The sequence below is a fragment of the Macaca thibetana genome, chromosome 5 (assembly GCF_024542745.1).
Source record: "Macaca thibetana thibetana isolate TM-01 chromosome 5, ASM2454274v1, whole genome shotgun sequence".
Taxonomy (NCBI): domain Eukaryota; kingdom Metazoa; phylum Chordata; class Mammalia; order Primates; family Cercopithecidae; genus Macaca; species Macaca thibetana.
This window is the reverse complement of record NC_065582.1, coordinates 185,112,103-185,136,401: the sequence shown is the minus strand read 5'-3', so window position 1 is coordinate 185,136,401 and position 24,299 is coordinate 185,112,103. Positions and strand designations below refer to the sequence as shown.

Here is a 24,299-nt window from a genome sequence, read left to right as displayed (position 1 = left end):
TTAACTGATCTCTTCATCACCAGGAAATGACTTCCTTCATCCCTGGCAATATTTCTTGCACTGAAATCTCCTTGGTCTTGTATTAATATAGTCACTCAAGTTTTCTTCTTATTTGTCCCTATCTTTTCACTTTTACCTGACTAGAGTTTTTATATATTTATTTATTTGAGACAGTCTTGCTCCGTCACCCAGGCTGGAGTGCAGTGGCACGATCTCGGCTCACTGCAACCTCTGCCTCCCAGGTTCAAGTGATTCTCCTGCCTCATCCTCCCAAGTAGCTGGGACTACAGGCGCCCGCCATCACACCCGGCTAGTTTTTTGTATTTTTACTAGAGATGGGTGTATCACCATGCTGGCCAGGAGGGTCTCGATCTCCTGACCTCAGGTGATCCAGTTGCCTCGGCCTCCCAAAGTGCTGGGATTACAGGCGTGAGCCACCACGCCCGGCAGAGTCTTTTTATATTTAAAGTGGGTTTCTTGTATGTAGCACAGAACTGGGTCTTGATTTTTTATCCAATCTGACAATTCTGCCTTTTAATGAGAGTGTTCCCAACAGAGAGAGGAGAAAAAGTCATAAATCACAGGGCGTCCATCACAGTACTAAGAAGGGTATAGGCTTAAGGGTGGGGAAATTACCTTCAGACAGAATACTGCTCGAATCCCACCCAGCAAAACTCCAAAACAAGAGAGGAAAGGACCAAACTGTTTCTAAGTAACTTGACCACATCCAGAATAAAACTCAAGAACATACTTAGGGGCCGGGAGCGGTGGCTCTCACCTGTAATCCCAGCATGTTCCTAATGCTGGGTGTTCTAATGCTGGGTGTCCTAACGCTGGGCATCCTAAGGCTAATGCCTGGTGTCCTAACGCTGCCTGCTCTAATGCTGGCTGTCCTAACACTGGCTATCCTAATGTCCTAACGCTGGGTGCCCTAACACTGGGCGTCCTAACACTGGGCATCCTAACACTGGGTGTCCTAATGCTCTGCATCCTAAGGCTAACGCCTGGTGTCCTAATGCTGCCTACTTTAATGCTGGCTGTCCTAACCCTGGTTATCCTAATGTCCTAATGCTGGCTGTCCTAATGCCAGACACCCTTACAAATGATAGTGTACTGAGTTTTGTTTAAACATGATGGATTGAACATATATGCTTATTGACACGCCCTTCCACAACCCCACTAAGATGGGAGTAAATAAACTGAATAGGTTGGGGGGGTGGCTCACACCTGTAATCCCAGCACTTTAGGAGGCCAAGGCGGGCGGATCATGAGGTCAAGAGATTGAGATCTTCCTGGCCAACATGGTGAAACCCGTCTCTACTAAAAATACAAAAAGTAGCTGGGTGTGGTGGCGGACACCTGTAGTCCCAGGTACTCGGGAGGCTGAGGCAGGAGAATCGCTTGAACCTGGGAGTTGGAGGTTGCAGTGAGCCGAGATTGTGCCACCGCACTCCAGCCTGGGTGGCTAAGCGAGACTCTGTCTCAAAAAAAAAAAAAAAAAAAAAAAGAGAGAAACTGAATAGTATAGTTTCACAAGAATAACACAACAAGAGAAGAGAGCCTGGGTAAATGTGGTATCAGATTGGCGATGGTGCACAGTATCAGATTGGGGACGATGGAAAGCAGGTGCACGGTGTCAGATTGGCGACGATGGAAAGCAGGTGCACGGATGGGCTCTGCAGAAGGAGATGCTGCTGGGAAGCTGACCAGCCAGGTGGAACTCCAGGAAGACTCTGGGACTGGAGGCCCTGCTGTCAGGGGAGTGGCGCAGACACGAGGGATGGTGAAAGATCTGTATAAAGGGCACTGGGCCCACCACCCACGTGGCAATGAGATATCAAGAAATCACTTCCTTGGAGAAACTGAACCAGAGACCCCCAGGCTCAGACCAATCTTCAGGCACCAATCCTAAAAGGCAGCAGTGATTCCTTGAAAACAGAGAGTTCAGGGAATGTCTGCAGCCTACAGAGCCCTCACTCAAGCCCAGCCCACTGCCCTGCTCACAGGTCCATCGTCCAGCCACACAGAATCCATTTCTGGGGAGACAGAGCCACACTCCCCAAAATACCTAAAGGACCTGACCTGTGCGGATTCCTGAGCATAAAAGCCAGCTCACCCCGTTCACCCCACAGGTAAGCCCAGAATTCCCACACATGCACAGAAGACTCCCACAGCTTTTCCTGACTCACTGAAACATAAATGTGCATCCAGGGAAAGTCTCCGATACAAAGAAAGCTGCAAGCTAAATGGACAGAAAAGGAGCTTGTAACAAAACGACACAGCAAAGGCCACTGCCTGGGCATCAGAGGCAGAGCCACACCTGGGCGACCCAAACCGGTGGCCAGACCTGTGAACTTGGAGGCCTCTCTCCCGTCCAGCAGGGGAACCCCTGCTTTTCCCGCCACTTGCTCTGAAAGGACCGTACAGGTATCTGCCTGCAAATATAAGGGACCCACACTCCACTTCCTCTTATAATCATGCTAGCTGTCCCCACTCTGATTTTTTTTTTTTTAAGATAGAGTCTAGCTCTGTTGCCAGGCTGGAGGGCAGTGGTGCGATCTCAGCTCACTGCAACCTCCACCTCTCAGGTTCAAGCAATTCTCCTGCCTCACCCTCTTGAGCAGCTTGGACTACAGGTGCCCGGCACCACGCCCAGCTAATTTTTGTACTTTTAGTGGAGATGGGGTTTCACCATGTTGGCCAGGCTGGTCTTGAACTCCTGACCTCAGGTGATCCACCTGCCTTGGCCTCCCACAGTGTTGGGATTACAAGCGTGAGCCACCGCGCCTGGCCCTTTGCCTGACTCTTCATCCCTGCCTCATGTGACCCGGAGATGGAGGATGGCCCCCGTGACTCACAGCATCCTCTCTGCCAAGATCTGTAGCAAAAATCTCTGAACTTGTTTCCTATTGCAGCGGTGGATTGAATCTGTGCCTTAAAGCTGAAGAACCAGGGGCTCCCCCAGGCCAGGTTTTCCCCAGGAGTCGGGGAGAAACACAAGGTTGGGGTCCCTGTGCCAGAGTGATGGCCAGGCAGGCATAGCCTGTACTTGGGGCAGACACAAGCCACGGGGCATCTGCCGGTATGAACAAGTGTCCTGTGTGAGGGGCCCCCAGCCATGGGTTGGGTAACTACGGTTCAAGCCATCCACCAGGCGAAAGAAGTATTCCATGGCAGGCACCGGGTCTAGCCCCATTCATTTCCCATTAGGGCAGGGTTGCCAGCTCCCACACACTGGACCCCAGTTTATCTAGGGGCTCCCAAAACAGAGCTCAGAGACAGCACAGAGAACAGAGGAAAATTTGTAAAGAGAACAAAAATTTAGAAAACAGAAAAGAGCTCTTGGAAATTAAAATACAAATGCAGAAATTAAAAATTCGGTTGAAGAATTAGAAGATAAAAACAAAGGGTCAGGCGTGGTGGCTCACGCCTGTCGTCCCAGTATTTTGGGAGGCTGAGGTGGGTGGATCATCTGAGGTCAGGAGTTCAAGACCAGCCTGGCCAACCCGGTAAAACCCCGTCTCTACTAAAAATACAAAAATCAGCCAGGCGTGGTGGCGGGTGCCTGTAGTCCCAGCTACTCCGGAGGCTGAGGCAGGAGAATCACTTGAACCCGGGAGGTGGAGCTTGCAGTGAGCTGAGATCCGGCCACTGCACTCCAGCCTGGGCAACAGAGCGAGACTCCGTCTCAAAAAAAAAAAAAAAAAATGAACTACAGAACAAACAAAAGGCTTTATAGGAGGTGTAATTGCAGTGCACTGCAGGGCTCATGGCTGAGCAGTATATACATACAGCCACGGAGGGGCATGGGAGCATTATGGGAGGTTAACACGTGGCATCTGAGATGAACACATGTGGCACTTACTCAGAAACATAAGACATACTTCTGAGTGGGGCAGCTTGAGAGTCAGTCACTGTAAGTTCCCCAGTATCTTGTTCAGTCTCAGCTGCAGTTGTGACAGGTTTCACAGGCCATAAATCTCTGCGGCACTTGGAGAAGCCCCTTGAGAGGCTGCCGATCCAAGTGTTTGCCGCTGCCCAGGCTCTTGTTACAACGGGTGGGGAAGTTGCAAACCTTACACACCACTTCCGTAACTTGGACTTAGGTCTCTACTTATTCCAGATCCCATCACCAAAAAGTTGACTTTCTGTCTAAATGTCTACAAAATAAACAAAGACGTCCCTGAAATATCCACCCATTCAAAGATCCTTGAGAATATAAATAAATGCCTGTGAAGGGAAATTATATTTGTTACATGTTTATTGTTGCGCTATTTAAGTTATATTCATCTTGGATGCTGGTTCTTCTCACCAACCTGAGACGTCAGCTCACTGACTGTACTCACAAGTCCTAATAAATCAACAGCACTAGCAACTTTGCAGTGTCTCTTAAATTCAGAAGTGGATCTGAAGGCATTCTCCATGAAAATATTTTTTTTTTTTTTTTTTTTTTTTTTTAAGACAGAGTCTCGCTCTGTCACCCAGGCTAGAGTGCAGTGGTGCAGTCTCTGCTCACTGCAACCTCTGCCTCCCGGTTTCAAGCAATTCTCCTGCCTCAACCTCCCAAGTAGCTGGGATTACAGGCGCCCGCCACCAGGCCCAGCTAACTTTTGTATTTTTAGTAGAGATGGTGTTTCACCATGTTGGCCAGGCTGGTCTTGAACTTCTGACCTCGTGACCCACCTGCCTCGGCCTCCCAAAGTGCTGGGATTACAGGCATGAGTCACTACGCCCGGCCAAAAATATTCTTAAATGAAGTGATGAGTGATTTCAAAACAATGCAGTATCTCAATTTTCCCAATGATTTTCTCATATCACTTCTTTATACTTTTCTATATTATTTGAATTCTCTTCCTAGCCTGGGAAACATGGTGGGACCCTGTCTTAAAAAAACAAAAAAATTAGCCAAGTGTGATGGTGCACACGTATAGTCCCAGTTACTCAGGAGGCTAAGGTAGAAGGCTCACTTGAGCCTGGGAAGTTGAGGCTGCAGTGAGCTGTGATTGCTCCACTGCACTCCATCCCGGATTACAGAGTGGGACCCCCATCTCAAAAATTGCAAAGACCAAAAGATGGGAGAGGGGTAGGATGAGTATACAGTGCACAGAACTGTCGAAAGTGTGCTGGCAAGGACTGGAAATACACTGCATCATCTTCCACTCTGACAATTAGAGCTTACGTCATGTTTTCAAAGAGCAGGCACATTCCAAAGCACTGCAGAGGTTTTAAAGAGAAAACGTGGTCCCTAAGTTAAGTTAAAATAAATGAAACAGCAAGAAAGCATTTAAAAAGGCAACAATGAAGATGACAGAGGTTAGATCACATACGTTGGTCGAAACAGTGCACATTAAACAGATGCATTAAGGCTCCAATGAGATAAAAAATGAAATCCAACTCCATGTATTTCTGAATGGCAACCCACATAAAGCGACAGAAATGTTAAAGGCTCAGCAGGTGCATACTGGGTGAACGTAAAAAAAAAAAAAAAAAAAAAAAAAATCAGGCCGGGCGTGGTGGCTCACGCCTGTAATCCCAGCACCTTGGGAGGCCAAGGCAGGTGGATTGCCTGAGTTCAGGAATTCGAGACCAGGCTGGGCAACACAGTGAAACCCTGTCTCTACTAAAATACAAAAAAAAAAAAAAAAAAAAAAAAAAATTAGCCAGGCATGGTGGTGGGCATCTGTAGTCCCAGCTACTCAGGAGGCTGAAGCAGGAGAATCACTTGAACCCGGGAGGCAGAAGTTACATGAACTGAGCCGAGATGGCGCCATTGCACTCCAGCCTGGGCAACAGAGCGAGACTCCATCTCAAAAAAAAAAGAAAAAAAGAAAAAAAAAATCAGTCCAAGGAGACTCCTAGGCAAAAATTAAAACAAGACCCAGCATAATCAGGATAGTTTAATATTAATTAAGAGAAAAATTTTAAGTAAGGATGAAGCGTCAGGAATCCCTACACACTGATCACCTCGTGGGAGCAGATGATCTGCAGTGACAGCCTCATTCCCTTGTGCCCCCTTGGCCATGAGGACCCCCTCCAGGCCCTGGGGCTCCCTTCCCCTCCACTTCCATCTGGAGATGCTGGTGGCCAGGACCCTCCCCGGGTGCCCGTTGGAGGATGCATTGATCCCACCAGCTGTGAGGGGAGGTCCTGTGGGCACCCAGGCACCCACCAGCCGCGAGGGGAGGTCCTGGGCACCCTGGACATGGTAACTCAGTATTTTCCCCATCTGGTGTCAAGGAATAAACCAGCATCCGAGAAGCCAAGTCCCACACGGGACACTGGAGGCGCCGCCGCCCTCGGGGCTGGCTCACTGTCCACTTGTCATCCCTGAGCGCATTGGGCAAGGTCAGAAGAATGACCACAGTGAATTTGGTATAAAAGAAAGTTGGCTTTCGGCTCCTGTTCTTGCATTGCAGACAAGCCCACACCCCTCCTGAGAGCTGGGTGCCCAGCCTGGTGCTCGAGAGGCCCCAGTGCAGCTGAGCACAAGTCCAAGCCAAGCCCGGCGCGCCCCAGCCCTCGGGCGGGGGAGAGGGGAGGCACTGAGGCGCTGGAGAGGTGTTGTAGTGCCGGGCCGTGCCCGCCTGACCTGCTCACCTGCTGACACCCAGGGGCCCTGGGCCTGACTGGCCGCCACCGCCTTGCCTTGTCAAGCTGACTGTGGACCAGCCCCAGCCCCGCCACGTGCCTCAACTGCCACCGTCTGAGAGGCTGACGCGGTGGCCTCACAGGTCCCCGGGCCCCGTGTCCGATACACGTCCTGATTTCCTGCAGTGCTTCCTCCGTTTCGCACCCACGTTGACGTACCACAAACACTTCTTCTCTCCTCAGCAACTCTGGTGGCTTTGCAGATCTTCATTAGCTCGCCTGGGATCAGACACTGGCCTGCGCTGGGGCCGGGGTCCTGCAACCATGGCTGCGGGCACTGCTGTCCTTGCCTGCGGAGCCGAGTGCCAGGCTCTCTGAGAGAGCACCTGGTCCTGGCTTTCAGGAGGGGACATGTGGAGACAGAGGCGAGGTGGACGTGCCACTGAGTGACCCAAGCAGAGCCAAGATCAGTGGCAGATGGCGCAGCTGTCGGTTTCCAGGACAGTTGTAATCCTCGTCCCTCATTCGGCCTCTTCCAGTCACTCACATGGTGTGGGTTTCCTGGCCTCAGCAGTGCGGATGGGGGGGCCCCGGCCTCGGGCTGCCCTGGGCACCTCTTTTGCTAAGGTGGATCAGGGCCAAGGACGATGACTCCGGGTGTTGTGAGTCCTGAGGAGGGGCCCGATGAGGGTCTTCACGTGCCTCTCCAGCCTGCACGCAAGGGTCGGGCATTCCCATCAGGGCAAGGCTGCCAGGCTCCCTCAGAAACATCAGGGCAGGTGCAGGCCAAGGAGCAACCAGCCGTGCCAACAGGCCCCGTTCCTGCAGAACTGAGAGGTGCCGGCCTGGCCGCCAGCCCCATCACACCAGCTGCTCCAGGGTGTGACCCCACAGCCTTCACCCTCCTGGCCTCAGTCTGCACAAGGCACCCTCGGCCCCGAGGGAAAGCCCAGGCTTGGAGCCAACCCCTCCTGCCTTGAGAACAAAGGGGACCCGGTGGGCAAAATGGGGGATCTCTCCCCACCCTGCTGGGCTGGCCATGCTGCGAAAAGCAAGCCAGAGGCCTCAGTCCCTGCAGGGACAGAGAGGCAATGTTCACCCTGATCCACAGAGGGAAGCACAGCCTGGAGACCCAGTGTCCCCGAGGCCCCCAGCTGCTGGGTGGGGACCGCGCTGGGGAACAGCAGCACAGGCAGGTCGGGGGGCTGGGGAGACTCTGGGCCAGAAAGGGGTTCCTCTGTTCCTCGGGCAGGATGAGGGTCCGCTGGGCAGTGCCCAGCCGGCAGCAGGGACCCTGTACTCTGGATCTTTGCCCACCTACAGCAGGAGCCCCACTGTCCCAAGGACAGTGCTGGACTGGATGGTGGAGCTGGAGGGTGGGGCCTCGCCTCATCCTGGGGGACCGCCTAGGTGAGGGGCCGCTGGGCACTCAGTGTCCCCCTCGTCTGATCTCTGTGTGGACCAGGAGACCCAGGTTCTCTGAAGTTTGGCAGCGTTAGATTTGCCTGGACTCAATGTTCATTCTGAAGCTTTCATCAGTTCCTTGTTCTGTCTGACATCCCAGCATTAAACGCTCGCGCTCCCCACGCGAGTCCAGCAGCGTCTGATGGCAGCAAAGCGTGACTGAAGTAGTCCTGTCAGGAGCTGTTGAAACAAACGCTCTAACCCCAACAGGAACGTCTTGCCAATCAATGAGGCAAAAACATAAATAACGTTGTCAGTTGAAGTGCATAATATCCGTTTTATTCCCAAGTTGGGGCTGAAGTATTTATAATTGAGTTGCAGCTTAATCAACCAAGAGTGTCCTCTCCGGATGAAAGGGCTGCCCTTCCTGGTTTCGGGAGGAAAGGCAGTTTCTCTGAAGTGTCCTTCCAGCCTCCCAGAAATCTGGTGTAAGAGGCATCTCTGCTGAACCCAGCAACGTGAATGAGCGCTCTCCTGACCACACGGCGTTTGTGAAGTCTGTTCTGAACGAGTGTTGGTATTTTACTGTCAGGTGTTTGCAAACTGCCTTTCAAGCACGTGCCTTGTTCCAAGGTGTCAGCCTGGGAAGGACACGCTGCTGGGGGATCACTGTCTAGGGCTTCTGCACCTCGAAGCCAAGTCTCCCCAAGTTGGGTGTGAATCAGGTACTGTGGAAGGCCTGCCCAACACCCAGCCCTTGTTTGGAGGAGGATGGGCCCACCTTGGCCCCCACCTTCCTCTTCTAGCTGTGGCGAGTAAATGGAAACCCTCCGTGAGAGTCCATAAAGACCACCACTAAACAGATGAAGGGGTTGCCCCTTAGCTCCTCTCTTTCCTTCCCTGACTATGGATGCAACGCTGGAGCAGCAGCAGCCACTTTGAGACTGTGAGGAGTGGCTCAGAATGCAAGATCCACTGAGGATGAAGGTGACACCTGATGGCACCAGGTCCCCAGTGGCATCACTGAGCAGCTGGGCCACCTCCTGACGCATCATCACCCCAATTCAAGCCCCTCTCACTCTGATTGTTACTTGCAGCCAAAAGCATCTTCCCCACGTGGAATTCAAGAGTTTCTCCTCTGGATCTGCTGCTGTCCCTGCAGCTCAGCCCAGCCTGCAGCTCCACCGTCCTCCCAGGTCCAGCTCAGCCCAGCCTGCAGCTCCACCGTCCTCCCAGGTCCAGCTCAGCCCAGCCTGCAGTCCTCCCAGGTCCAGCTCAGCCAGCCTGCAGCTCCACCATCCCAGACCCAGCTCAGCCCAGCCTGCAGCTCCACCACCATCCCAGACCCAGCTCAGCCCAGCCTGTAGTTCCACCGTCCTCCCAGGTCCAGCTCAGCCAGACTGCAGCTCCACCACCCTCCCAGTCCCAGCTCAGCCCAGCCTGCAGCTCCACAGTCCCAGTCCTGCCCAGCCTGCAGCTCCACCACCATCCCAGAGCCCAGCCTGCCAGTCCTCAGTCCCCAGCCTGCAGCTCCACCACCATTCCACCGTCCTCACCATCCCAGACCCAGTCCAGCTCCACCATCCTCCCAGTCCAGGCTGCAGCTCCACCACCATCCCAGACCCAGCTCAGCCCAGCCTGCAGCTCCACCGTCCTCCCAGGTCCAGCTCAGCCCAGCCTGCAGCTCCACCACCATCCCAGACCCAGCTCAGCCCAGCCTGCAGTTCCCCAGCCTGCAGTTCCACCAGTCCTCCCAGGTCCAGCTCAGCCCAGCCTGCAGGTCCACCGTCCTCCCAGGTCCAGCTCAGCCCAGCCTGCAGCTCCACCACCATCCCAGACCCAGCTCAGCCCAGCCTGCAGCTCCACCGTCCTCCCAGGTCCAGCTCAGCCCAGCCTGCAGCTCCACCACCATCCTAGACCCAGCTCAGACCAGCCTGCAGCTCCACCACCATCCTAGACCCAGCTCAGCCCAGCCTGCAGTTCCACCATCCTCCCAGGTCCAGCTCAGCCCAGCCTGCAGCTTCACCGTCCCCCAGTCCCTGCAGCCTGCAGCTCCACCACCATCCCACCCAGCTCAGCCCAGTGCAGCTCCACCGTCCTCCCAGGTCCAGAGAGCCTGCAGGTCAGGTCCAGAGAGCCTGGTCAGTGGCCCAGTGGGGCAGGAACTGGCAGAATTCCCCATTGCCTCAACCATCGGCAGCCTGTGGGGTCCCCAATAAACAGAGAAGGCTAAGCTCTAAACTGGGCAAGAAGAGAGAGGCAGGGGAGCCAGAGGGACCTCTGTCTGGGACAGGACGGACACCCAGCCTTGTCCATGGTGTAAGTCTTGGGGGTGGACACTGGAAATCAGGGCAGGACTACCCAGATCCCAGCTGCCTCCATGGCCCTGCCTGAGGTCCCAGATGGTGAGTGCTGAGCCCCACTTTGGTGCCAGGAAGGAGGAAGGAGGTGCCCCCTCCATCCCCGTGGAGGGCTGGGGGAGATGCTGGTGTTGGCTGCAGTGTGGCTGAGGCAGCCATGGCCTGGACTCCTGGCTCTGGTGGTCTCTGTTCACAGAGGGAGATTCTTTCCCAGCTGCACCCCTCACCAGCCTCACGTGAACCCCCAAGGTGGACACCGCTCGCCAGCCTTGTGTGAACCCCCAAGGTGGACACTGGTGGCCCCCACAAGCCCCTTGGGTTGTTCTTGCCGAGAACTCACAGCCCATCCCTACAGGGGTGCGGAGGGGCTCTCCGACCGTGGATGGTCCTCGAGGCTCTCCCACAGGGCAGAGCCCTGCACTTCCTGCTTGGGCCGTCCACGAGACGCTTCTCGTCCACCCCGGCCTGGGTGACCACAGTCCTCCTCCTCACACCAAACCCAGGACCATGCCCCTGAGGTGAGTTCTCCCCAGACGTTCAACTCCTTCCCTCCCCATGTAGGACTGGACACAGAACCCAACACCGCGCCACTCTCTGGGGACAAGGACAGCTTCTCCACCGAGCCCAGGCCAGGCTGCGCCCCCTGGGTTGGGCCTGGATGGGTGAGGGGCACTCACTGCAGGACACTGCCCACCGTGACTGAACCACCGGAGTCACTGGACCTGCCCACTAGCCCTCCCCACACGTGGCAGAGCCGAGCATGGGTACGTCCTGCCTTGGGCTCCGTTGCTGGGGCTGTCAGAGGCTCTCCTGAGTGTGTCCCGCTGCCTCCCACGCCCCCGCCCCCGCCCCACTCTGCACCCCACCCTCTCCACATATGCATCCTGCAAACCCTCTCCCACCTGAAGCCCCTGCCCGCCTGCCCCGCACACTCCCGAGGACCTGAGCATGTTTAAACAGGGTGTGTGTCACATCAAGGCGGAAGGACGGGAGAGTGGGTGACTGTCGCTTCTGCCGAATTTAGCCCTGTAAGGGTCTGTAGTGATCACAGCACCCACACGTGCCACGTTCCTCCACGCTGTCCACAGAGCTCCCAGGCCGTGTTTCTCCAGGCCGACTTTCTGGCCTGATGAAACCAGTTTCTTTAAATTACTCCCATGAGGACCCTGGATCCAAACCCGCATGTTGTGGAGGGAGGCCCGGCCCCAGTTCAAGGTCACTTTTGCTGCAGAGGAGCCTCCTGCTCCCCCGTGAGCGGTCACCCCAGCAGCCACCGTGCTTCCTTCCCTCGGTGGCCCCAACAGGGGCCCCTCCTTGAGACCCAGGGTTGGGTCAGATGAGCAGGCCTGGGCCACTCACTCCTCGGCAAGACTCACACCTGCAACCCAGCCTGCCGTGGACAGCCCCCGAGTGGCCATGACTTCACTAGGCCGCCTCTCAGTGAGGCCCATTCCCCTGCCCAGAGCCCCCAGCAGGTCCTCACCTCTTCCTCCTCTCCGCTGCGCCCTCTGACGGGCATGCACGTGTGCGTCTGCCGTGCTGCCTGCGCTCCCGGCCCTGACTCCTCTTAGCAGTTCATTTCTCATGCATCTCTCCCCACTGTCTCTCCCTCTCTCTGTCTCTCCCTCTCACCTCTGTCTCTCCCTCTCTCTGTCTCTCCCTCTCTCTGTCTCTCCCTCTCTCTGTCTCTCCCTCTCTCTGTCTCTCCCTCTCTCTGTCTCTCCCTCTCTCTGTCTCTCCTCTCTCTGTCTCTCCCTCTCTCTGTCTCTCCCTCTCTCTGTCTCTCCCTCTCTCTGTCTCTCCCTCTCTCTGTCTCTCCCTCTCTCTGTCTCTCCCCACTGTCTCTCCCTCTCTCTGTCTCTCCCTCTCCCCACTGTCTCTCCCTCTCTCTGTCTCTCCCTCTCTCTGTCTCTCCCTCTCCCCTCTGTCTCTCCCTCTCTCTGTCTCTCCCTCTGTCGCTGTCTCTCCCTCTCACCACTCTCTCTGTCTCTGATTCTCTATCTCTCCCCATCTCTGTCTCTCCCTGTCTCTGACTCCATCTCTATCTCTCTAACTCTGTCTCTGTCTCTCTGTCTCTCCCTCTGCCTCCACCTCTCCCTCTCGTTGCTCTTCCTTTGTCTCTCTCTCTGGGTCCCTCTGTCTCTCCCTCTGCTCCCATCTCTCCTGTCTCTGTCTCTCCGTCTCCCTCTGTCTCTGTCCTCCTCTGTCTCTGTCCTCCTCTGTCTCTGTCTCCCCCTCTCTCTGTCTCTGACGTGCCTTCTGTTTTCACCTGTCTGGCCCTGTGCGTGCTGAATAACACATTTGTGTCTTTTTCTCTGTCTCTGTTTCTGGGCTGTCATTTTCTTTCTCCAGCTCCCCCCTCCCTGACCCTGTTTCTGGGTTTGCCTCTCTCTGAACGGCTTCCCGGGTGCCTCCTGCTCCCTCACCTGCCAGTTTCTTTGTGTCCGGGGCTTGGTCTGTTTCTCAATACTTCTCTTGGGGTCTCTGCCAAGCTCTGTCGTGCTGTCTGGAGGTCCCCCCATTTTCCATCTCTGTCTCACTCTGTCTCACTCACACGCATCCTGAGACAGCAACGATGAGGCTCGCCGGGTAAGACACAGAGGCACAGAGGCAGAAAACAAGGTCTCGCCTGGGAACCCCCACCAGCTCCCACCCTCAGCAGTGCTGGCTCCGAGCCTCACGTGCTCTGCAAAGCCAATGTGGGGTGCTCTAGGCAGCACTCAGCGTGGAACCCCCTGGGGTCCGCCGGCTGCCCCCTCTCAGCTCCACCACGCTGAGTGATGCCTGCCCCGTTGCTGCTGCAGGAGAAACTTTGGGCTGCCATGAAACAAAAAGGGAATTCAGGCTGGTAATTACCCAGCTAATTTCAGTCATGCAGACAGCCAAATAAGATATTTCAGTTTTCTTACAAGCCCACCTCAGGGCCTGAATTAGCCACCTAATTAATTATCTGTAACTGTCTGGGACTCCCGGGGTGGAATGTGCGTCCCTCCCAGCGCAGATGCAGGCTAGTCCCTGAATCACGGCCCGGTGACGCAATCATTATAATTAGACTCAACCTGCAGCTTACCCTTGACCACGAAATCTCCAGGATGTGGCCCCAGGCCAGGCTCAACATCTTTTCATTTAATTTGTGCTGAGTGGAAGCACAGTCACCCACCAGGAGACAGCCAGGCAGGCAGCTCCTGTCCTGGGGGAAGTGGCACCTGCCCTCTGTCCACCCTTGTCCCTGGCCCCTCGAACCCAGCTGGCTCCCCCACTGCAGAAATGCTCCAGGCGGCCTGACTCACACCAAGGTGTGAACGGCATCAGGTCAGGATACTCCCCTGTGGAGGCCACCCAAGTAAGGTGTCTCCAGTGGTAGAATCGGGCACTGGCCACAGGTTCCCTTCACAGGAGTTCTGGGCACTGGTGCTGCACCAAGGAGCTGGGGGAACATAAGATGGATGGCTCTGAGCAAAACTGAGACTCGCCAGGACAGCCCTGAGGCCTAAGTTGACCCCATCAGCTCTGCTGGGACATGTCTGTACCAGTATGGCCCAGGCTCTGCCCACCTCCTGGACTAGGGACTTAGCCGCTGCCCTTGGCATGGTCTCTGGCCACAATGAAGTGGGGACGAGGTTCCTTTCAAATAGCAGACAGCAGGTTGGAAGGGGGCCTGCCCCCACCCCAGTACACACAAAAAAGGCTGCACGTCCCTCCTGGGAGGCGGTCAAGACACACAAGTTGTTCTGGGCCTTTTCCTTTGCTCCTGTAACCAGCAAGCCCTGGCTCCCTGAGGAAGGCACTGCCTCACCCAAGTGAAACCCACAGAGTCCTCGCCAAATGCACAGGCCAGCTCTGTCCCCACACCTGTCCCTGAGGCCGCCGCCTGCATCCTGCTCTCCCACCGCTGGGCCCTCCTCACCTAAAGGAAGCCCCCTTGGGGGCTGCCTAGCCTGGCCACTTAGAATTGGCCCTGCAAAGCCTACACCAGGGTGTCCACCCTCCCCTAGGACCTGCATCAGCGTGGTCCATGGGCTCTGCCCCGACCACAGCAGCGGGGCAGAATGAGCTTACAGGGCAGCCCCTATCCCGCCAGGGACACCAGTTCTGTCTCAGGGACACGAAAAGGGCTGGGCTGGGGGCGCTGCAGGGCACGATCCTTGCTCCTCTGCCCCAGGCGCTGCTGGGCACGGTCCTTGCTCCTCTGCCCCAGGCCCCAGGCTCCTCCACACAGTTGGTGGCTGTGTGGCTGCAGTGGCGCTGCTGCGGTGGACCGCTTGAGGAGCAGCTGGTGTGGTGGTCTCTCCATGTCTGCCTGTCCCAGTGGCCCGGCCCCTCAGCCCCTCCCCACCCCACCTCCTGCTTCCTACCTCCCAGGGCCTGCTTCATCACGAACTCCATGGCGATTGCTCTGATTCCACAGCGGCTCCTCCAAGGGTCAGAACTCACATGCGAGTGTGGCCAGGAGTGAGTGTTCTTCCTGGGGGAGAGTGAAGTGGTCACGGGTCACCCTGAGCAGGCCTCTGCCTGGCCTTCCCCAGAGACCATCATTCGTGTCCCCCTAATACCTTGTGGGCTGGACCCTCCCCACCAGGAGCGGCTGCTTGGGAAGTCCGTTCGTGAGGGGTTTCTGTCCCCACACCCAAACCAGGACCCCAGAGGACCTGAAAGTGGTCTCCCCAGCTCCTGGGGTGTCTGAAGCCCCTGCAGGGAGGGCTGCTGACAGCTTAGGGGGTAACGCTCAGAGGCGCCTGGCGCCAGGCTGCGGAAGCAGGGGCGGGGCCCAGGGGGCGTTTGAAGGTGACTGCTCTGCTCTGCAGCTCCGTGTCTGGAGCAGCGCCTCCTTGGTGGTCCGGAGCCCAGGGCAGTGGAGAAGGGTTGGGGGTGGGTCTTTGAGCGGCTGCCCTTCAGGGCGGGCTCCTGTGGCTTCTGACCAGGCAGGCTTGGGTCACCCTATCCCTGATGGCACTGCAGTCAGTGTGTCCCCCACATGACCCACGTAGAAGAGATCGGGGTTGGGGAGAAACTTCAGGGGGATCAGCCTTCCGGGAACACATGGGAACGGGGACCGAGCACTCCCGCCTCCCGAGATGTGCATGGGGTGGGGTGGGGCGCTCTGGTCCCCTCTTGGGAAGCGCTTTCTGAAATCACAGCAGCCGCAGTGCGCCCCCCGCGTTTGTGGGGTCTCTCCTTTCAGGGAAACCCAGGTCCCTGGAGAGACACTGTTAGACGGTTCACCCCCCGCTCTCCGCAGAGGAAGGAGACTCGCGCGCGGACTGGGAGGGCGGCGGGTGGGGAGCGCCCCTCGGAGCCTTTGCCGCAGCGCCGATTCTCCTCCAAACTTCTCCCCTGGCTCCCGCGGCGCGGGGAAGAAGGGCACCGCCGGGCCCCGCACACCCGCAGGGCTCCAGCCCCGCCGCACCCGCACCCTTCGGCTTTGCGGGCGGGCGAGCGGCCCTCAGGCGGGAGCGCGCCAGGAGAGGAAAGAAAGAGGGCGAGGGAGGAGAGGGGGAGCCTCGGAGACAGGAAGAAGCGAGGAGGAGGCCGGGCACGGGCCGGGACCGCGGGGGCCGCTTCAGCACCGCGGCAGTGGACAGCGCCCGCCCCGGACCCAGCGCGCGCGGAGCCCGGGAGAAAAGCGGGGGCCGCAGGGAGAAGCCGGGGACGGGGGGAGAAACGGGGACCGGGGGAAGAGGCCGGGGCGAGGGGGAGAAGCCGGGGCCGTGGAGGAGAGACCCGGGGAGCGGAGGCCGGGGGGAGACGCGGGGCGAAGCCGGGGCCGCGGGGAGAAGCGGTGGCCGGGGAGGAGAAGCCGGGGCCGCGGGGAGAAGCGGTGGCCGGGGAAGAGAAGCCGGGGCCGGAGGGAGAAGCGGGGGCCGGAGAGGAGAAACCGGGGCCGGGGGAGAAGAGGGGAGAAGCCGGGGCCGGGGAAGAGAAACCGGGGCCGGGGGAAAAAGCGGGGAGAAGCCGGGGCCGGGGAGGAGAAACCGGCGCCGGGGGGAGACCCGGGGAGCGGAGACCGGGCGGGCGCTGCGCTCGGGGCGCGGTTACCTTCCCGGGGCGCAGGCGGTCAGCGGCGGGGCGCGCTCGGGCCAGCTGGGTCCATGTGGCGCCCGGTGAGCTGCGGCGGCGGCTGAAGGGCACAGCGAGGAGGGCGCGTCACTCGGAGGCGCTCCCCGCCCCCCGCCCGCGTCCGAGCGTGACGAGCAGGGGGAGGGGAGCGCCGAGGGGCGGGGCCGCGGGCGCCGGGCGGGGGCGGGGGCGGGGCGGGAGCGGGGGTGGATCCGAGTGAAGCGCCCCCGTCTCCTTCCAACCCCGCCCGGGTGCGACCTTCCCCGGCCTGGGCCTGCGACCCCTGCCCGCCCCTGATCTGGGCGCCCCCGGCCCTGCCCCCGCGCCCCGAGCCCGACCATGCGGGCGACCATGCGGGCCTGCTCCCTACAGGGTCCGCACCGGGCCGATGGGTGCGAAACCCTCGGGCGGAGAAGTCGCTGCCTCCCGGGCGGAGGGGTCAGGGGTTAGGGGGAGTCGCTGCCCCCCCATTCTCCGGGGACCGTGCCCCTGAGCGCCGCCCGCCGCCCCGAGCCCTCTGCCCGGACCTCCCCGCATCGCAGGGCGGGAGAAGGGGGCCCCCAGACCCCTGAAAACCCACCAAGCCCCTCGCAGCGGGAGATCCGCAGGTCGGCCTGGGCTGACTTTCAGTGTAACAGAGTCGCTGTTTCCTTTAGCGGGACGAAGGCTGGAGACCCCACCGCCCCCTCCCCCGGCCCCCGGGATTTCCTCTGCGGCGACGCGGCACTGCGGGAGAGCAGGGTCGCCGCAAGGTCGGCTCTCGGTCTGGTCCGCCCTGCGGTCGGGTCCCTGCTGTGCAATGTCGGGCGCCGGGTGGCGGGAGGGATGGGGCGCACCGGGACCCTAGAGCTGCCCTGTGCTCCTGGTGGTGAGTGGGGGTGGGTGGAGAGTGGGGGCCGCTGCCGGTGGCCGCCACATTAACTTGTCAGTGTCCCCTCCCGGCTGAGTCCCAGGGAGTCCGCTGGCGCTGGGAGGATGCGGTCTCTCCCCCGCCCTCAGCCCCATCCCCTCCGGTGTCCCGTGTTTAGCCTGAGCTCAGGAGGACTCAGAAGCCTGGACCCCCCAGCCTTGGCCCCAGCGCCTCTGCCCCGTCCCCACTCCTCTGCTGACCTGGCAGGGGATCCTCCGCAGAGGAAGGGAGCGCTGGGGGAGAGGGAAGGGTGATGGCACCAGGGCCGAGCCCACGGGGGCTCCCAGAGGCAGTGAGAAGGGGCATGGGCCTGGGGGTTCACAGGCAACCTCCTGGAGGGGGACCTATGCCCTAGGACTGGGGTCTCTTCAGCCTCCCTGGCGTGGGCACCCCCAGCACCGTCCCTTCCTCTCTCCTTGGATCTGAGCCAAGTGGGCTCAGAAGGTTGGGCCCAGGGACAGGAGGCAGGACGTACACCCAGGCCCCTTCCTGTCAGCGACCCCTGGACCCCCAGTGGCCCTTCAGGTCATCTCCACCTCCCCTTGTCCGAGGCCTCAGTCCTCACACACCTCCAGCTGGATACGCTATGGAGTGGACTCTCTGTTTCCCGATGCCTGGAGGCCTGACCTGAGCCCCAGCCTGGTCTGCTCAGTCTGCCTCCTCAGGACCTGGGAGGGGACAGCAAGGGTGAGATGTTTGGGTCCAGGAAAGAGGTCGCTGCTCGGCCTTGGCACTTTCTCCCTCCGTCCCTAACTGGGTGGGTAACCCAACAGCTCACCCCGACAGTGACCCCAGAGAGGACCCCTTGAGCCCAGAGCCAGGCTCACGACTGACCCTGCCACCTGCGCAAGCTGCATGCAGGGGAGATGCTGGTGCCTTTGGGGCAGTCTGCATAGGGGTGCAGGGAGTGCAGGCTCCTCCCAGCAGAAGGGTCCGGGGGTCTGAGCTTCAGCACTGGACTCCTAGGCTGACTCCTCTCCAGTTCTGTAACCCAGGCCAGGCTGCGCTCCAAGCACACCGGGAGCTGGGGCCTGGGGCACGGAGGACAGAGACCCTCTGTCAGCCTTACGTTCTGCCCCGTCTTCCTCTGCCTCTCTCTCTCTGTCTCTTTCTCTGTCGCTGTATCTCTCTGTCACTGAGTCTTTCTGCCTGTCTCTCTCTCTCTCTTTCTTTCTTTCTCTCTCTTTCTTTCTTTTCTTTCTTTCTTTCTCTCTCTCTCTTTCTTTCTTTCTCTTTCTTTTCTTTTCTCTTTTCTTTTCTTTCGAGATGGAGTCTCGCTCTGTCACCCAGGCTGGAGTGCAGTGGCGCGTTCTCGGCTCACTGCAAGTTCCACTTCCCGGGTTCATGCCATTCTCCTGCCTCAGTCTCCCGAGTAACTGGGACTACAGGCGCCCACCACCTCGCCCGGCTAGTTTTTTGTATTTTTTAGTAGAGACGGGGTTTCACCGGGTTAGCCAGGATGGTCTCGATCTCCTGACCTCGTGATCCACCCGTCTCGGCCTCCCAAAGTGCTGGGATTACAGGCTTGAGCCACCGTCTTTCTTTCTTTTCTTTCTTTCTTTCTCTCTCTCTCTTTCTTTCTTTCTCTTTCTTTTCTTTTCTCTTTTCTTTTCTTTTCTTTTGAGATGGAGTCTTGCTCTGTCGCCCAGGCTGGAGTGCAGTGGCGCATTCTCGGCTCACTGCAAGTTCCACTTCCCGGGTTTACGCCATTCTCCTGCCTCAGTCTCCCGAGTAACTGGGACTACAGGGGCCGCCACCACGCCCGGCTAATTTTTTGTATTTTCAGTAGAGACGGGGTTTCACTGTGTTAGCCAGGATGGTCTCAATTTCCTGACCTCGTGATCCACCCGCCTCAGCCTCCCAAAGTGCTGGGATTACAGGCGTGAGCCACCGCACCCTGCCCTGTTTCTATCTTTCTGTCTCTGTCTCTTCTTTCTCTGTCGCTGTATCTCTCTGTCTCTGTGTCTTTCTGTCTCTGTCTCTCTGTGTCTGTCTCTCTCTGTCTCTGCTGCCCCCGTTGTTACTTCTGTTACGTCCAGCCATACATGAAGCAACCTTCTCAGCTCTCACACTTGTCTAGGTCCTAACCTGGGAGTGGGGGGCCCAGCCACAGCTTGGGGGAAACAGACAGGGTTGGTGACTGCCCTAGGTCAGAGTGACAGATGCCCTGGGGAAGGGAAAGGGGCATCTGCTGGAGGGCTTGGGGGCGGTGCCCACTCAGGGTATGTGAGCCTGGCCAGGGCTGCCCAGCTGGGGTGAGGGTCACAGGCTGCTGACCAGGAGCCACCCAGGTTCCACTCCAGCGGCAGAGGGAGGTGACGCAGAAAATGGTCTCTGCCCAGCCAACCTCCATGGGCCAATTGGCCATACCAGGGCAGGTGCAGTTGGCCCTTCGAGTGCCTAGAGGAGGCCCTGAGCCCTGGAGAAGAAGCCCCCAGACAAGGGGCAGGAGCTGAGCGAGAAAGGGGCCAGCAGGTTGAAGATCCAGGCAGGGAAAACATTTTGCAGGCCGGGAAGACTCGGAGGCCACCCTGTCCAGGCAGATGTTGGGATGAGGAGGAAGTGGGGTGTGGATCAAGTCGGGAGGAGCAAGATGGAGCTCCAGCTAGGGCTCCCCCGGAAGTCAGCTTGAGAAGCGTGAGTGCTTGGCTAGGCCAAGCACTGGCTGTGGGGCCCATGCCAGCCAGTTGGACATGAATGGTGCCCCCGGCTCAGCCAGCCCACTGCTCCTCAGATGCTCCATCCCCAGACAGCAGCCCTGCTGAGGCCAGGGACCCCAGGAGCACAGAGCAGGGCTGTGTGAGGACCACAGGGCATTGAGTTTGAGACCCCGCACGGGTCACTCCAGACAGTAGGGAAAGGAGGCAGCTGCCCAGCTGCAATCTCCCACTCCAGCCTCTCCGGAAGCCCCTGCCAAGGCCCCCACCCCCACCCTGCTCCCACCTTCTGGGTCCTGTCTGCCCATAGCCCTCCTGGGTGCCAGGCATCTTCCTTGCCCTGGGCCAGGGAAGAGTCCCGGAGGCACTGTCAGGGTTTCCTGGACTTGGCCTTCCGTCCTAGGCAGGGCTCTGCCACACCACACATGTCGATCCAGCCCACAGCACCCACCCAGAAACTTCAGACACAAACTTAATAGTTTAATGCGCTGAGTGATTCAGTCTGAGTGCTGACATCATCCATGCTGTCATTTTCCTGCTGATTTTGATTTTTTTTTTTTTTTGAGACGGAGTCTCGCTCTGTCGCCCAGGCTGGAGTGCAATGGCCGGATCTCAGCCCACTGCAAGCTCCGCCTCCCGGGTTTATGCCATTCTCCTGCCTCAGCCTTCCGAGTAGCTGGGACTACAGGCGCCCGCCACCTCGCCCGGCTAGTTTTTTTGTATTATTATTTTTTTTTCAGTAGAGATGGGGTTTCACCGTGTTAGCCAGGATGGTCTCGATCTCCTGACCTCGTGATCCGCCCGCCTCGGCCTCCCAAAGTGCTGGGATTACAGGCTTGAGCCACCGCGCCCGGCCCCTGCTGATTTCGATATTATTCCAAAAGTAACAACGCATGAAAAGCATGAGCAAAGCAAGGTGTAAACCCTCACCGTTCGCCAGAGCTGGGGCAGGACCTGTGCTGGGTGGAGGGTGCCCTCTCCTGGGAAGCTCCCTGAGCCCGTTCCTCTCCTCCACTGGGTGAGAGAGAGAAGTCCAGCATCTAGCTGGGGGAGGCCAGCGCCTGGGAGCTCGGCCTAGTGCGCCCTGGGAGCAGAGCAGAGATATTGCTGCAGCTGAGCAAATGCTCGTACCCCAGGCCCTGTCCTGGGATCCTGGGATCCACACTACCAGGTCACACGGTGCCCAGGTCTCATGGTGCCCCAGGGCACTCATGGGGCCCACTCTGAGCTGATCTCCTGCGGCCCAGCATGGTCCCAACCATGCAGTCAACAGCACCAGGTAGCCGGGTCAGCAGCATTCCCCCCAGCTGGAGAGAGCCTCCTGGGCTGGGCAGGGCCAGGTCCCGGGCCACCCACCCACCAGGCCAGGGCCCCGGGCTCCAGCCCTGCACTGAGTGTGGGGTGTGGATCCGGCCTCCTTCAGCCAGGGACCCTGATCCACCAGGGCAACAAAAGAGTGGCCCATGGGGAGTGGGCTTGGGGGTGGAGAAACCCGGAAGCCGAGGCTGTGGAGGAAGGGGTCCTTGCTGTGGGCCACAGCTGCTCCAGGGACTCCGCCCTCCCAGCCTCAACACCGCAGGGCAGGAAGGAGGGGCTTCAGGGGCCTTCGCAGAGGACAGGGTGAGAGACAGGGAGTCCGGGAGATGCAGGGCTGGCCCGGGGGTGTGGCTGGCTAGGTGGTGAGCACAGTGGGTGGCACTGGAATTTGGAGATGGCCAAGAGATCCTGGGAGCTGCCAGTTGTGGGGAGGAGAAGTGTTCCCGGAGGATCCTGGGCCGAACACCTGCACTCCTGGGGCCCAGAGCCCCAGACGTTCCTTAGGGTCTTGAGTGCCATGTGATGGGGCTGGAAGGGGTAGCCAGGGGGTGGGGGGCAGAAGGCAGGGAGAGCTGGGAGAGCTGGATTAAAGCCTGGCTGAGACGCGAGTGCCCCTCCCCTCCCTCCCTCTCCTCCAGTGACACCCGGAGTGAGGCCACATCACATGGTGGGTATTTTTGGGAGCATTTCATGCCCAGGAAGCAGGAGGAGGAGCTATTTTGGCTTCCCAGGAGCACGGGACCCCTCTGGCAGCCCTGGTGCTCACTTAGGGAAAGGGCGTGGAGGCTCAGCCGGGCTGTGGCCTTCTCTGTGTCCCCTAGGGCTTGACCTCCTGGCCGTCGGACTTTGTGTCCATGGGTGTGGTGGGGGCACAGCAGTGGAAGTGAGTCCCTGGGACTGTCCCTGGAGGGCAGAGCAGGGGCGTCTTAGGGTGGGGTGGGCCGGGGAAGGTGCAGGAGGGCAGTGCCATCTCGCAGGGCAGTGGGCGTCAAGGCAGCGCCACAGGTCAGGGCGGTCACCCCAGCAGTGAAGACAGCGTAGCAGCACCCAGCAGAGGGAGAGTGCCCAGCTCCAGGGAAGGTGCCTGGGCAGCTGGAGGCCGGCGGACAGGGGCATTCACAGCACAGAAGTTGTGCACTGCAAACCAAGGCTTCCTGCGTCTCAGCTCCCCCTGCTCAAGGGCTCCTGCTGGGCTGGGGACGTGTGTCCCTATGGAGTGGGCAATCTGGCCCCGTATGGCCCCTCTCTGGACTGCCTGCAGGAAGCTTCAGGAAGCTTCAGAGGCTCCCACGAGGTGATACAGGAGAAGCTGCTGCATAGGGTGTGTGCATCCCACAGCCCCTGGCCCCATCCACCCGCCCTGCTCTTTTGCTTAGGCACTGGTTTAGCCCTCAGTAGCTCAGCCACCCACCAGCACACAGGTGTTTCCAGACACTGCTAGGAGCTGGGCACTTGTCCGAGTAGGGCAGGCAGGGCTTTGTCCTCACAGGGTCGTGTGCTGGTAGGAGACGGTGGACAGTGCCCAGGAGATGGCAGTAAGAACCCTGCAGGAGCTTGAGACAGAGTAGAGGGAGCATGGCCAGTGGGGAGTCAAACCAGCCCTGAATGACCGGATGTCACCCACACCTGTCACAGGTGATGAGAGCATGGCGAGTGGGGGGGTCAAGCCAGCCCTGAATGACTGGATGTCACCCACACCAGTCACAGGTGATGGGAGCACAGCCGTTGGGGGTCAAGCCAGCCCTGAATGACTGGATGTCACCCATACCCATCACAGGAAACCCAAGGAGTGCCCACAGCATGGGCTGAGGCCTGGGGCCCGCACAGAAAGGAGCCCTGAGTCCAGCGTAGGGGAGGCTGCTCCAGGCTGTGCACCCCACAGTCCCAGCACACAGTGGCAAAGTGGTACCTGTGACCCCACAGGTGCTACAGAAACATCTGGAAGGTGTGATTCCCAACCTGTGCTAATGGTGAGGCTGATGTGGCCCAGAGAGGTGAGCCCTTAGCCCAGTCTCACACCACTGGCCCTAAACCAACAATGTTTGAGCAGAGTCAGCCCCAAAAAGGAAACAGGGCATTTACCGAAAATAGTTAACTTGCAGGCACCCTGGGGCAGTCCAGTCCCAGGTGGTGACTTCCCAGGTGGGGCCAGGAAGGGCACTGGGAGAGAACACACCAGGACCTGGGGTGTGGGGCAGGGGGCTTGGGGGCCACTCCAGCTGGGACCCCAGGGAGCAGGCATCGAGGGAGCTGCCTCGATCTGGGCCACCCCAGCACCTTGCCAGCCATGGCAAGATGGGGACTCAAGTCAGCTGCCCTGGCTGGACTCAGCCTCTTGGGCCACACCCCTGTCCCCAGAGCTCCTGGCCTCACTCAGGGCTCCTTTCTGTGCCAGCACCTTGAAGAGTAGGAGGGTTGAAGAGCTCCCCTCACCCACAGGTGCCCAGCAAGGACCCCTGGGGGTCGCAGGCTCCAGCCCTCAGGCCCTCAGGGCTGCTTGGGAGTTACAGGTTGGTACTGACTGTGGACGTGGCTGCACCCTCGGCCCAAGCCCGCTTCTCTCTGAGCTGAGTTTTGGAGCCTCTTCCTTCTCAGGGTCTGGACACTCCGTGTTGGTCCCCTGATCTCTGTGGATCCCAGGGTCTCTCTGGGGGCTGGGAAGGGACGACCTCTCCCGGGTTAGCAAGGTTACGGGTTGAAGTGAGGCCTTTCCCCAGATTGGCGTATGGAGTGTGACGGGGGCTCTCTGGGCCTAAAGTGTCACTCCCAAGGGAAGGGGTCACGTCCTGGGGCCGGGGGCAAGTGTGAGCCGTGAGAGGTGGGGGCAGAGCTAGTTCCACGTGTCCTGCTGTGATGGCAGCTCAGGCTGGGAGATTTATAAGGACCGAGACTAAGGCTCACCACTCCACAGGCCTGGCAGGGTGTGGTCAACATGTGGGCATGGATGGAGGCCCCCTTGCTGCAGCCTCATGTGGTGGAAGACAGAAGGTGGGAGGCGGAAGAAAG

The 24,299-nt window shown here is 58.9% G+C and overlaps 1 protein-coding gene across 2 annotated transcripts in view; it reads right to left on the bottom strand.

Moving 5' to 3' along the window:
- CPLX1 (complexin 1) overlaps positions 1-24,299 on the bottom strand; it is an 83,208-nt gene that overhangs the window by 26,929 nt on the left and 31,980 nt on the right. Inside the window, exons 1-2 of one of the 2 annotated variants that reach the window (XM_050790749.1) lie at positions 16,389-16,526; positions 14,708-14,817 (exon numbers count right to left, since the gene is read on the bottom strand). In XM_050790749.1, the coding sequence (XP_050646706.1) occupies positions 14,708-14,738 (31 nt within the window). In that variant the 5' untranslated portion in view covers positions 14,739-14,817; positions 16,389-16,526. Of the gene's footprint in view, positions 1-14,707; positions 14,820-16,388; positions 16,527-24,299 lie in introns of those variants that run through there. The other variant, XM_050790748.1, reaches the window with a different exon arrangement.